This window comes from Filicampus tigris, chromosome 5, assembly GCF_054856515.1.
Source record: "Filicampus tigris isolate MCC_2025a chromosome 5, RoL_Ftig_1.0, whole genome shotgun sequence".
NCBI lineage: Eukaryota > Metazoa > Chordata > Actinopteri > Syngnathiformes > Syngnathidae > Filicampus > Filicampus tigris.
Window position 1 is genome coordinate 22,930,118 of NC_141221.1, and position 15,013 is coordinate 22,945,130.

Consider the following 15,013-nt stretch of genomic DNA (forward strand, 5'->3'; position numbering starts at 1 on the left):
GTTTAGCATGTTTCTATTATCTGCAAATACGTACGTCAGGCGCTGCTAGGGGGGCATGGATGTCAGTATAACACGACATTACAGTGTACACAACAGTCTACGTTCCTTGAAAATCTGTTTTTCTACCAAACATTTTAAAAGGTATTTTCTTTTTTGTATAGTATTTTATTAAAATCTCTCTTTAACCCATTTAAAACCATTTCAATTTGGTTAAGTTAAAAAAAATCAATATCAACTGATATGAAATACTTATATCGTGATATACTTTTCAGGCATATCTCCCAGCCTTAGTTGGATAGAATTTCTTATTCCACATGCATATCCTATCTCAATTATATTCTCGATTGATTTTCATAACCTGTTAAGCTATACTGCACAAGCCACCTCAGCAATGTTCTGTGTATGACTACCTTCCTGCCTCTCGCTCTTAAATGTTCATGGTCCTTCTTATTTTATTTGATAAAACCACAAAAGTGGAACCATTAACTGTTTAATTTTTCTTCTGTTCTTTTTTTTTCATGAGCTCTGCTATTGATTTTTACATGCAGTAGTTTTTTTTCCATCAATATTTCAAAAAAATGCTATTATTATACTTTGTAAAATATTGTCAGAATTTTGAAACAAATACATTGACTTTTTTGATTATATTACACCTTAAATTTCTTTTCTTAGATTACCCAAGCTGTACTTATGTGAATTCTGCTTGCGCTACATGAAGAGCCGTAGCATCCTCTACCAGCACATGAAGAAATGCAACTGGTTCCATCCTCCAGCTAATGAGATTTACAGGAAAGATGACGTCTCTGTGTTTGAGGTACAGACTAATACTGGACAGTCAGGATGAGTGATGACCCTGCTATAGAAAGATAAACCACTATCATTGCTATTAGGTCTATTTCTTTTCTCTCCCTTCACATAATTACTTCTCTGCTGAAGTCGATTGCAAATGACCAGCAATCAACCCTTGACTAATTAATACATTTTTAGAACATCCCATCTTTATTACTTTCACCAAGACAAAGGCATTAGTACAACAGAAAATGTCATGGCTGCTTTCATTGGTTACACAATCACCATACTTTCTGGACTACAAAATGCACCCGATTAAAAGCTGCAACAGCTAAATTTAGCCATAAAAACGAATTTGTACATACAGTGGCCGCTTCAGATTAGTAGCCGTGGGTCTCCATGTTATATCATTGTATATTTGTAAAGAAAGAGACCACACCGATGTTTTTCGGGTTTGTTTTTTTAACCTTGCACCTGTATATCGTCGCTGTCGTGTGAAAAACTCTTATCTCCAATTTTTTTTCATTTTCTTATTTTTACATGAATCATGTTTCCGCCTTACAGACATCGCCTTAAAGTGAACATTAAAAAAGGTTCCAAAATTGGAGATAAGTGTTTTTCACAGGACAGCGACGATATGGGGGTTCAAAAATTGGGAAAAAAGTAGCTGCTTATAGTCCTGAAATTGTGGTAAATCAAAGTTAATTTTAACACCATCTTCCAATTGTATATTATATATATGTATATATGTGTGTATATATATATATATATACATATACATATATATATATATATGTATATATATGTGTGTATATATATATATACATATGTATATATGTGTGTATATATATATATATGTATATATGTGTATATATATATATATATATATATATATATATATATATATATATATATATATATATACATATACATACATACATTCACTTATATTTTAGAAACATTTAGTCACAAAATCATACCAATGTTATGTTCCTTTATGATATGTACTTTTTAGGATTCAGTAAGTTGTCAACTAAGACATTTTTACACGTGTGCGCGCACCCCCCCCCCCCCACACACACACAGTTCCCTCCAAAAGTATTGTAATAATAAGGTCAATTCCTTTGTTCCTTTCCACATCTAAATGTAACTACTATGAAATACAACTTTTCTGAACTTTTGTTTGATTATCATCTCTTGATCTGAAACCCAAATGTCTTCAGTACAAAACAAAGGAAGTGTGCTTGCCGTTCCTGTACTTTTGGAGGGGACTATGTATGAATGAATAAATTATATAAAATTTCCAATTTACTGATTGTATGTACCAGTAATGCTTATTTTCTTATATTATGTTAAGCTGCTTCTGCTCACATCCACCGCAGCTTCTCTTTCGTTTCATTCACCCTGATTACTCTGTCCATTTGTATTGCACAATCTTTTCTGAGACTCAGTTGAGGTCATTTCCTGATGCCAGCGCCCCCCTTCACTTGTTCCATACTACTCGAAACAATATGTGACTTTTCTCTAGAATAGTGTTCATTGGGTGAACTGGCATCAAGGAGGAAATATTTAGTTTTGTTGCATTCATATCTATTCTCTGTATATATATGTGTGTATATATATATATACATATGTATATATGTGTGTATATATATATATGTATATATGTGTATATATATATATATATATATATATATATATATATATATATATACATATACATACACATACATACATTCACTTATATTTTAGAAACATTTAGTCACAAAATCATACCAATGTTATGTTCCTTTATGATATGTACTTTTTAGGATTCAGTAAGTTGTCAACTAAGACATTTTTACACGTGTGCGCGCACCCCCCCCCCCCACACACACACAGTTCCCTCCAAAAGTATTGTAATAATAAGGTCAATTCCTTTGTTCCTTTCCACATCTAAATGTAACTACTATGAAATACAACTTTTCTGAACTTTTGTTTGATTATCATCTCTTGATCTGAAACCCAAATGTCTTCAGTACAAAACAAAGGAAGTGTGCTTGCCGTTCCTGTACTTTTGGAGGGGACTATGTATGAATGAATAAATTATATAAAATTTCCAATTTACTGATTGTATGTACCAGTAATGCTTATTTTCTTATATTATGTTAAGCTGCTTCTGCTCACATCCACCGCAGCTTCTCTTTCGTTTCATTCACCCTGATTACTCTGTCCATTTGTATTGCACAATCTTTTCTGAGACTCAGTTGAGGTCATTTCCTGATGCCAGCGCCCCCCTTCACTTGTTCCATACTACTCGAAACAATATGTGACTTTTCTCTAGAATAGTGTTCATTGGGTGAACTGGCATCAAGGAGGAAATATTTAGTTTTGTTGCATTCATATCTATTCTCTGTATATATATGTGTGTATATATATATATACATATGTATATATGTGTGTATATATATATATGTATATATGTGTATATATATATATATATATATATATATATATATATATATATATACATATACATACACATACATACATTCACTTATATTTTAGAAACATTTAGTCACAAAATCATACCAATGTTATGTTCCTTTATGATATGTACTTTTTAGGATTCAGTAAGTTGTCAACTAAGACATTTTTACACGTGTGCGCGCACCCCCCCCCCCCCACACACACACAGTTCCCTCCAAAAGTATTGTAATAATAAGGTCAATTCCTTTGTTCCTTTCCACATCTAAATGTAACTACTATGAAATACAACTTTTCTGAACTTTTGTTTGATTATCATCTCTTGATCTGAAACCCAAATGTCTTCAGTACAAAACAAAGGAAGTGTGCTTGCCGTTCCTGTACTTTTGGAGGGGACTATGTATGAATGAATAAATTATATAAAATTTCCAATTTACTGATTGTATGTACCAGTAATGCTTATTTTCTTATATTATGTTAAGCTGCTTCTGCTCACATCCACCGCAGCTTCTCTTTCGTTTCATTCACCCTGATTACTCTGTCCATTTGTATTGCACAATCTTTTCTGAGACTCAGTTGAGGTCATTTCCTGATGCCAGCGCCCCCCTTCACTTGTTCCATACTACTCGAAACAATATGTGACTTTTCTCTAGAATAGTGTTCATTGGGTGAACTGGCATCAAGGAGGAAATATTTAGTTTTGTTGCATTCATATCTATTCTCTCATTAACTCTTTTGAAAGGTCGATGGAAATGTGAGCACAATCTACTGCCAGAACCTGTGCCTGCTGGCCAAGCTTTTCCTCGACCACAAGACCCTCTACTACGATGTGGAGCCCTTCCTTTTCTATGTCCTCACACAGAATGACAGCAAAGGTTGCCACCTTGTCGGCTACTTTTCGAAGGTAAAACTATCCTTTCAAGTAGGGGTGCACCGATCAAGATCATATCGGCGCCAATTTCCTTAATTTTGGGGTATATGTGATCGCTCAATCCCTTAAAATAAAACTGATCTTCTTCACCGACCTCATCTCCCTCTGCAGAGGTATGAAAAAGTCAGCCACTGCCCTCCTTTGCTGTGATATGACTAAGGATTTTCCTTTCTATTTGAAACAAATACTTAATGTGCAGTTAAAACAACCCATTTGTATTGTTTCACAGGTATTGTTCAGTATTTTACAATAAGACGGGATTGAAACATTGAAGGTCTTTGCTGTTGGTTATGAAATTAAACATCAGGATCGGCAGGTCAGGCATTTTAAAGATCAGTGATCGGTCAGAAAATTGTTATCGGTGCATCCCTACATTCAATACTTACATACAACTTGTTTGAGTTCGCAAGGCACCGCTTTGTTCAAGTTGTATTATACCTTATATTGCTATTGCACGCTCACGTCAACATAATACTACCTAGAAATATTTTCAAATGCTAAGTTTAAAAGTTTAAAGCCACAACTGAAACAATGAGCCAACTAACCCCATCTATAGACTTACCTCCATGACACACGACGGCTGGTCTGCAACGAAGCATCAAAGGGATCGACTTTAAACCAAAAAGCCAACTCAATCAGCAAAACTTATTATTTTCATTCGTTATTGTCTAAAAAAAAAACACCCAGACGTTAAGTAGTGGCGACACTCAAGCAGACCAAGGAAACAAGTAATTTTGCCACACTTCTGCAAACACACATGCACTTATCAAACATAAGTTGTGTTCAGGAGAGGCAGTGTATTTGTGCTTGTATTTGTGTATAGTGGTCCCTCGCTACATTGCGGATTTTTTTACAGTGCTATTTTATATGCTGTTTTTTACGGGGTGACGCAACAAAGTTATCGGCTATACCATATTTTCCGGCCTATAAGTCGCATTTTTTCTCATAGTTTGGCCGGGGTGCAATTTATACTCCGGAGCGACTTATGTGTGACGTTATTAACAAATTATCAATCACATTCAATCACATTTTATTAATATAGCACTTTTCATACATAAAAATGCAACTCAAAGGGCTGTAAAACATCCAAAGCAAAACATAAAAAGATCCGTTCACGCCCTTCCTCCCAACAAACCCAAGACAGATATCCACTAGTACATCAGCACTCACTCACTCACACACACCCACACAAAGTGCACAACCTGATAAAATGTGTTAAAAAGACATGACAAGGCACAGAGAAACCATATGAGGAAAGGGTCCCCAAGGGGAGCTCATCTGCGCTGACGGGAATGACAGCCCACGGCGACGGGCGCCACCACCACAGAGACCCCCAGCCCGGATTAGACAGGCGGACCCCCACGCAAAATTTAGAGGCCGCCGGCCACCCGGACCCAAGGAGTCCCTGCGATGACAGCCCCCGTGGGAAGGGCAGCCACCTGTCCCCCAACGCGGAGGCCCCCTCCCATGAGGAAATACTTTATTACCTGTATATCATTTCACATAAAGAAACATAAAAATAAATCCTTAACGCTATTAAAATGCATGGATAATTTAAACGGGTAAATCCTAATATTTTGTTAAATAAGTAATTTAAAATAGTATGTTAAAAAGGCAATTTGACTATCAATACATCTACTTGCCGTGCGGAGACAACAAAGAGATAATTACGACTGAATAATTAAATACTTTTGCAGACTTGTAAACATTCTACATGGTCGGCGATAAATAAAACACTTATTTAATCAGAACGGGGCGGGGGCCGACAATGTTTAGGAATATGGCCGGAGGGTCGCGGCCGGAAGGGCAAAAAAGGGTCAAGTGCCCAGCAATTACCATATCTTTGTGTTGAAAATCTTGCATACAGATGATACATGTGTATACTCTAAAGACACACAATTAATAACACATGCATAATGGCTTCATTTTTTTTTTTTGCCAAACTCCCTTTTGCCTGAGAGTTATTTTTTGCAGGTGCATTCATTCAAATTACAGTGCTCTACCAAAACAAGAGCACTTAGTGATTTTACACATTAACATTTTACACAGTATCATCATACCTAGCTGCCCCTACTGAGAGCTACCATAAAGTAACCATTATTATTCTCTAATGGTGGAATATTTCTGTGTCTTTACAGGAGAAACACTGCCAACAGAAATACAACGTATCATGCATCATGATTCTTCCACAGTACCAGCGAAAGGGCTATGGACGCTTTCTCATTGATTTCAGTAATAGTCTCTCCTTGTTGCACATAAACACCAAGCAACTGTGCTTGGCTCTATTGACACAAACCTGTGATAGAGAAACTACTAGTTACTCTGTCTCAATTATGAAAGCAATACTCTTCTTGTAATTTGCCATGTGTGCTCCCTCCTTGCAGGCTACTTGCTATCAAAACGTGAGGGTCAACCTGGATCACCAGAGAAGCCTCTCTCAGATCTCGGTCGGCTCTCCTACATGGCCTATTGGCGCAGTGAGGTCCTAGAGTGCCTCCACAGGGTCCGTGACCGGCAGATCACAATAAGACAGCTCAGCAAACTGACCGGGATTTGCCCGCAGGATATCACTACAAGCCTGCACAGCCTCAACATGCTTGAGCAACGAGGAGACAGGTTAGAGCACAGAATCTTCAAACAGCAAAATAGACACACTGCATGTTGTAGTCTCATATCAGACGTTATCAACGGTATTGTTCTTGAAAATGCGAGTCAGTCTCAATTCTTACTTTTCACCCAAACGTGAACTGTAATAAACCCAGATATATTATCATGAGAGCAAACATTGGCCTTTTACGCGGCAGTGACATCTATGTCCAAAATAGTTTTTACTGAGCCATGCTGGTATTGCTCACAGTGTAAATCACAAACTTTGAGAAATACATTACAACTCAATTTCAGAAAAATAAACAGTGGGAAAAGGGTTAACTGCAGAGATGATTACATTTGAGGGTTCTGGAGTTGAGGAGTAATGGACTGTCATTTACATTACAATGAACAAGAATGCAGGGTTGTAATGACGTCTGCCTTGTCAGGACGGTCCTGGTGCGACGAGAGAAGCTGATAGAAAACCATATAGCTCGTCTCAAGACCCGACCACGACAGCTAGAGGTTGACCCAGAGTGTCTCCGCTGGACTCCTGTCATTGTAACCAATACCGTGGTTTCTGATGCTGATGAGGATGAAGATGAAGAGGATGATCAAGAACCAACAGTGGATGACCGCAAGGAGGTAAGCACTTGAGAGGTTATCACACAATCGCCATGCGCTCTTAGAAAACCAACCTTGACATGTGTTGGTTCATGTTTTTAAATAGATCAAGCCCAGTCACAAGCTACCATCAATGTCTTGGCACATGCGTCATGCAAAGAAGAGGGAAGAAGAAGATGAGGAGGAGGAGGAAGAAGAGCGAAAGGGCTTTCTCGGGTTTCCTGTCAGCCAAAGTTCTCCAACGTCACCTCCAGTCCGTTTTCCACCTGCCCCACAGCCACTACGTCCACCTCTGCCTGCAAATGGCGAGCGCAGACCCCGGGGTCGCCCACCTAAGAACTGGCCTTGGGGTAAAGGAATTAAGGATAGCCAGCGAGTTGGACGGCCACCTAAGTTCCGCCCAATGGAGGAAGACGCCGAGGACGATGAAAGGACAGATGAAGGAAAAATTGGCTCTGCAACCAGCCCCCTCTCCCTATTCTCACTAGAGAGAAAAGTAGAGTCAACGAGCTTTCACACAGTAGACATGGCCCGGCATCCCACTATAACTCCCACCCGAAGAGGGCGTCCTCCAAGGAAAAAGAGAGGCCCAAAACCCAGACGGATAGAAGAGCCAAGTGAGGGGCTGCCACAGCTTCCCGGGGTTTCCAGGCTAAATGATTCTCCTCCAGTCAGGAAGATTGGCTTCAGCGATAGTAGCGAAGAAGAAGAAGAAGATGAGGAGGATGACGATGATGAGGAAAGCAGGGCAAGCTCTCCACCCATACTCACAAAGCCAGCTATGGGGCTCAAATGCAAGGTACAGAGAAAATACTCGTATTTATTAGCAATAGCAATTTGGTTAGAAATACTATCACTAAAGGTTCAACTTATAAGAATGTATGCAATTTCCTTTCTGCTTTGCCCAGAAGCCATTGAGAAAGCGTCGTTTTCGCCAGCGCGGCCACCCACACAGCAGCGTGGTGACCGAGACTATTTCTGAGACCACCGAGGTTTTGGACGAACCCTTTGTCGACTCTGACTCCGAGAGGCCCATGCCTAGGCTTGAGGAAGAGACAACCCTGGGGCACTCCTTGCGCCGCTACCCTCCTGCCCGCTCTGCACTTAGGTTGTCAGACCCTGCTCCCAAAAGGGGCCGGCACTGCAACCTCTCCGATTCAGAGGAAGATGGTGGGTGGATGGGACCTTGTTGAGTCCCTCATAATTTTGTGTTCATACATGGGTGTCTATATTGCTTTATTTCACACCTGTTTATTTTTTTTATCTCATTTTAGAGCTAACGGCTATGCTGAACCCTATGGCTGCGTTGCCATCAGGTCCCTCGGCAAATCAAGTTGCCAATGCTGAGGTCCCAGTCAAGAAGAAGAAAGGCTGGCCAAAGGGAAAGAGCCGTAAACCACTGCACTGGAAGAAACGGGGACCTGGAAGACCGCCTGGAAGTGGAGCCAACCAGAGAGCTGCCGCAGAAAGTCAAGTAAGCGGTGCTCCTATACCTCCCAAAATCAAGATGAAGCCTGGACGGAAGCCTAGGAGCTGGTATCTCCAGCGTGCCCAAGAGGAAGCAGAGAGGCAAGAGCAGGAGAGGCAAAGACTGCTGGAGCAGCAGTTGGACAAAGATCCTCAGCCGCTTTCAACCGATCGAAACAGCAAGCGTGTTTCAAGGGCCATCTTGGATAACAAGGAAAAATACTCTGACGAAGACGATTATCTCCCTATTCCTGTGGAGCAGAAGGTACCAAAAAGGAGAGGAAGACCACCCAGGAACCCTATGCTCCGTCAACCACCCCCACCTGCTCCAAGGCCACCTCTCAACTCTGAACCAGAGGAAGATGAGGAGGAAGAGGAGGAGGAGGAAGAGGAGGAAGCAGAGAGAAGTTGGGAGGAGAACAAATCTAGCCGTCCACTGTCCCGCCCCATTTTGTCTGCTTCCTCCTCCTCATCCAACCTTGGGCCTAGGGCCCCACATTTCCGCCCTCAGGATGTTGATATTGGTGAAAGAGAAGAGAATGATGAGGAAGACGAAAGGGAAGAAGAGGAATTTGAGAGCCAGGGCCACAGTAATCTTAATTTGTCAAGGCGAGCAGCAGCTACAGCAGTTTCAGGAAGCCGGCGCGGTGAGGACCACGATGCAGATGATGAAGGCGATGGACACTTAGAGGAGAAAAGCAACAGCAGCAGCAACATCAGTAAGAAACGAAAAAGTCAGGAGTCTGATGATGAGGAGGATGAAGATGAGGAGGAAGAGCCTGCTTCCCATGCAAGTTCCCCTCCAGTCAAAGAAGAACCACAAGGCGGAGAGGCTTTTTTAGACATGGAGAACAGCATGGCCCGGGGCTATGTCAGCAAGCAGGAGGAGGAAGAGGAGGAGGAGGAGGAGCCTGAAGAGCAGGTGCAGGAGTCAAAGTGTCGGCCCTCCTCCGCTGATCCACAGCAGGAGGACAGGCGGCGTAGAGAGCAGGAGGAGTCTGCCGCGGCTGCCGCGGCTGTGGAGACTGTTACGGCCATGTCTGTTCCCTCGGAGCCCATGGAGCTGCAGCCTCTGCAGACGGAGGACAAAGATGTAGCACTGTTGATTGAACCCCAACACACCCACTCCCACCCACATCAGCACTCTGACTTCAAAGAGGAGCTGGGTCACCATCACTCACATCATCCACATCACCACTCCAATGAACTCGACTTGGAGACGGTCCAGGCAGTGCAGTCTCTGACACAAGGGGAAGCCCAGGATGAAGAGACTGAGCCTCATCACGGGGCTTACCAGGACTGTGAAGAGACACTTGCTGCCTGCCGGACACTACAGAGTTACAGCCACACGGGGGATGCTGAGGAGGAGGCCCTGGCATTAGTAGAGGACTGTGGGGCCTCCCAACATAGCAGCCCCTTGCCTAATCCTCCAATGCCCCCACTGCCCAGTCAGTCTGTGCGATCAGTGAACAGTCCAGGGTTGCCCTCGGCCATCATAGACACAACAACAGCAGGGCAAAGGGGTGGGACTCCTGGCCCCACTGGAGCGGGTGGTGGAACTGGAGGTGGGTACACACAGATCACCCCAGAACATCCCAGTTCTCTGTCTGCGCCCTCCCAGCAGAACATGGAGACATCTCCTATGATGGATGTCCCATCTGTGTCAGACCACTCGCAGCAGGTGGTTGACAGTGGCTTCAGTGACCTGGGTAGTATCGAAAGCACGACAGAGAACTATGATAACCCCAGCAGCTATGACTCGACTATGGGTGGAGGAAGCAATGGAGCGGGAAATGGGGGGAATGGAGGCGGAATGTCTGTGGCAGGCGCTTCTTCAGCTTCATCATCTGCCACCTCTTCTTCCAGCTCGGCCACTCCATCCTCCTCACAGTCCAACAGCTGCTCCTTCGTGCCAACCCCGAGTCTAACATCTTCCACAGGCAATGGAGGGACTCAGCACGGATTAGGAAGCTGTAGCCTCATCCAGCAAACTGGACCCGGTCCCAACAATGGTCCCGGAACTAGTAATGTTGGCAATTCTGTTCCCCAACCCCCACCTCCTCCTCATTCATCTAACACCCCAAGCTGTGGCATTAAGTCTCCCCAGAGCTGCGGTGTGATTGAGAGGCCTCCCAGCACCAATCAGCAACAGCCCCAGTCATCGCAAAAGAAAGTTCCGCAGCAGCCCCCTCAACAGCAGCAAACCCCCAACTCTCAGCCTCCACCCTCCGCCCCCCCTCCTCAGCAGCAGCAACAGCAGCCCCTGTCCCAATGTAGCATGGGAAATGGCTTTGGCTCCACGCCCATGATTATGGAGATTCCGGAGAGTGGGGGCGGCGGAGGTGGTCGTACCCTGTATGAGCGTATGGGCCAGGACTTTGGCACAGGGGGGTACCCCCAACCCTCGGCAACCTTCAGCCTGGCCAAACTCCAGCAGCTTACAAACACCATTATGGATCCACATGCCATGCCCTACTCTCACTCAGCCTCTGTCACCTCTTATGCCACCAGTGTTTCGCTATCTAATCCAGGGCTAGCGCCCTCTGCCCATGCCCCCCTCTCCCAGGGCCAGCCCACAATGACCCCACCCCCTAACCTCAGCTCTGGCTCCATGAACTTGGGCTCCCTGCAGCTGCAATGCAACATGCCCACCACCAACATCAGTCTGGGTCCACCACCCCACACACAGCGACTGCAGGGCCAAATGGCAACTGTCAAAGGCCATATTTCCATTCGCTCCAAAGCCACGCAGCAGTTGGCCCCGGCCCCGCACCAGCAGCAGCTCTATGGACGCAGCTCTGGGGCCGTGGCCATGCAAGGCACACCTCGCACCTTAGCCGTTCAACGCGGCATGATGCCAAACCTCATGGCAACGCCGGCACCATACAATTCCATGAACATGACACCACTCAATCCCATGTCAGCTGGCTACCGAATGCCCCAACCGATGATGAACAGTGGTTACCATGGTAATCCTGCTTACATGAATCAGCCAGCTCAGTATCCCATGCAAATGCAAATGGGAATGATGGGAGGGCAGGGTTACCCCCAGCAGCCTATGCAGCCAAATCACCATGGCAACATGATGTACACAGGCCCCTCCCATCACAGCTATGCCGGTGTCCCAAAACAGTCGCCGTACATGAGCAGATGAAGGCATAGGTCCAAGGCTGATTCTGGCTGTACTGTAAATGTGCATCAGTCGTGTTCACACACTGCAGTGCTGTGGAAGGCACCAAGAGTGCAAGTGAATGGAAACCGGGGATCTCCTGTTTTTCTGTGTAATCATGTTGCCCATTTCTCATAAGATAGGCAGGGTGTGTAAATGGACCAGGCCAGGCCTACGCAGACCCTGCAAACTGGCCTCAATGTCTAAATCTTGCTCTTGATGAGCAAGATGGCAAAGAGGATGGCGAGGAAGATACACAGAAAAGGACAATACGGGATTAATTCTGATCGTGCTTCTTTGTATTGCAAATGCAAAAGACAGTCATCTGATTATATTCAACCATGCACACAATCTTTTGACATAGGAAGCCTTACCTTAAAAAAGAGACATAGTTGGTGGATTCTTGTTCTGTTAAACATAATGTTGAACTTTATTTCTGTTGTTTTGTTTTGGAATATCTGTGTGCAGTCTGGCCTCTTATATGCTTCAGTCTTTATATTTGTGGCATTCTCAAATGGTCGCACACACTCTTGGGTCCTTACAAGGACCCCAACATCTCCATAGCCAGCCTGGCCAGCGGGGGGGGGGGGGCCTTCTGTGTTTGAGGTGTTTATTCATTTTTTTCTTTCTTCCTGGATGGACGATATCATACCAAAAACACTGCATAGACACCGAGGAGACAACAATGTCTTTGTAATCCAATAGTAGCATTATGTTCCAGTTTTCTGCCACTTTGACAAGTTAAGATGTAAATATTGTGGTACTTCCCATTATCAAGAAACACAAGCATAGACGCATACTGGCTAGCTCTTGCATAAGCTGGCTAGCACTGGAATGTACCACCTTCAGCTATTCTTGTCCACACTCCACTGACAGTCGGTGTGCAATGTCAATTTTTTTAGTGGTTAAAGAATTCTGAACAAACAGCGAGATTTCCATTCAGCTGCTTTAAGGAAATTTGGTTAACAATTAGCTGACTTCCCCTCAAGTAAAGACCCAAAGAGGTCGAGGTGTCTGCTTTTGAAATGTGTATTCTGTTAAACTTGTATTTTTTTATATATGCATTTTATTTTCTCTCAAGTTCTGTGTTTGCTAGAGATACTGCGGTAGACAGCCCTTATAAAGGGTGTACCTAAAGGCCTGGTGTAGTGCATGGCTTGGCCCACAAATAGAGGCACACTCATTTGAAAGCAGGGTCACTTTTTGTTGGTGATGGTGTTTAAATGGCGCAGGTGGAACGGTTCACCTTGTTGCTCCATGTACCAGTATTCAAAGTCAAAAGAGGCGTTTTCGTTTTCTTACAGACCTGACATTGCATACTTTTTGTGTCTATTGTTCTGTTCTGAACTTTGTTTTCTTTCTGAATTTTATCAGACTGGGCAGCTTTCTATTATGACCTAAGCTGACTCTTTTTGACTAAAAAGAACCTGTGTAGAGAACACGTTTTTTTCTATAATATAAAAAGAAATTCTGACATTGATATTGGTACTGTCATTTTTTTCACACTTCTGTTTCAGGACAAAAACACCGCATATTTTTAGCTCACCTCTTGGGTAATAATTACTATGAAATTCAAAATAAAATAAAAAAAAAAAGTTCTACTCACTTTTAGTGACTATAAGATGCCTTTAACCTTTCCATTCCATCTCATCTCTAGAGTTTTTCTATCTTTGTGTAGTATATTAATGCTATTTTAAACAAAAGGACTACAAATATCGAAAGGTCACTTGGCATTTTTTTTTACCTGTGTGTGTATAGGATGACTTCCTTACATTAAAGAGGCATGTAAAAATAAGCTCCGTATATTTCTGTCTGTTTATATCGCTTCCCTTTTTGTATCCTTTGGAATTGTACATGTTTCGTTGTATGCTAAGAGAGAGTGCAAAATAAATACAGGAGTGTTTGGCTGAGTGCTGTGCTGTGCTCAGCGGTCTCAACTCTCTTCTCTGTCCCTGTATGTATTTACATTTATCCGGTCCCACCCCCTTTCTTAGCAAGTACTTTCAAAGAACTCTGTACATTTTAACATAAAATGAAAATAAATTATGTTGAGCCATTCATGTTTCTCTTGACATTTTTTAGGTGGTACAGTATATACATATATATATAGATATATAAATGTGTATATATATATACTTATATATATATACATATACATACAGAGGTTACAGAAAGTATTTAGACCTCTTGAAATGGTTCACTTTTTGTGTCATTGCAGCCATTTGCCAAAATAAAAAAGTTAATTTTATTTCTCATTAATGTACACCAAGCACCCCATCTTAACAGAAAAAAACCCCCAGAAAAGTAGTCATTTATGAAAAAAGAAAAACTGAAATATAGGGTCATAAGTATTCAGAGCCTTTGCAAAAAAACCTTCATATTCAACTCACACGCTGTCCATTTCTTCTGATCCTCCTTGAGATGGTTTTGCTCCTTTATTGGAGTCCAGCTGTTTAATTAAACTCGACTCGATTAGGAAAGACACACCTGTCTATATAAGACCTTATAGCTCAAACTGTATGTCAGAGCAAATGAGAATCATGAGGCAGCATGGCTCAGTGGTAGAGTGATCGTTTCCCAACCCAGAGGTTGTGGGATTGATCACCATGTCGAAGTGTCCTTGAGCAAGATACTGAACCCCCAGTTGCTCCTGATGCTGCGTCATCAGTAGGTAGATGAGGTACAGTGTAAAGCGCTTTGAGTACCCATGGTAGAAAAAGCGCTATATAACAGACCGTTTACCATGAGGTCAAAGGAACTGCCCAAGAAGATCAGAGACAGAATTGTGGCAAGGCACAGGTCTGGCCAAGGCCACAGTGGCCTTCATAATCCTCAAATGGTAGACGTTTGGGAAGACCACAACTCCTCCTAGACCTAGCTGTTCAGCCCAACTGAGCAATTATGGGAGAAGAGCCTTGCTGAGAGAGGTAAAGTAGAACATAAAGATCACTGGCTGAGCTCCAGAGATGCAGTAGGGAGAT

General features: G+C 42.8%; 1 protein-coding gene across 4 annotated transcripts in view; it reads left to right on the forward strand.

Moving 5' to 3' along the window:
* The window catches only part of kat6a (K(lysine) acetyltransferase 6A), a 39,275-nt gene extending 25,186 nt beyond the window's left edge, over positions 1-14,089 (forward strand). For 3 of the 4 annotated variants that reach the window (XM_086030299.1, XM_086030302.1, XM_086030300.1), the window contains exons 10-17: positions 673-814; positions 3,998-4,159; positions 6,325-6,418; positions 6,571-6,802; positions 7,222-7,417; positions 7,503-8,195; positions 8,305-8,566; positions 8,671-14,089. In XM_086030299.1, coding sequence (XP_085886425.1) covers positions 673-814; positions 3,998-4,159; positions 6,325-6,418; positions 6,571-6,802; positions 7,222-7,417; positions 7,503-8,195; positions 8,305-8,566; positions 8,671-12,017 — 5,128 coding nt within the window. In that variant the 3' untranslated portion in view covers positions 12,018-14,089. The remainder of the gene's footprint in view (positions 1-672; positions 815-3,997; positions 4,160-6,324; positions 6,419-6,570; positions 6,803-7,221; positions 7,418-7,502; positions 8,196-8,304; positions 8,567-8,670) is intronic. The other variant, XM_086030301.1, reaches the window with a different exon arrangement.
* Positions 14,090-15,013: the final 924 nt, after the last annotated feature.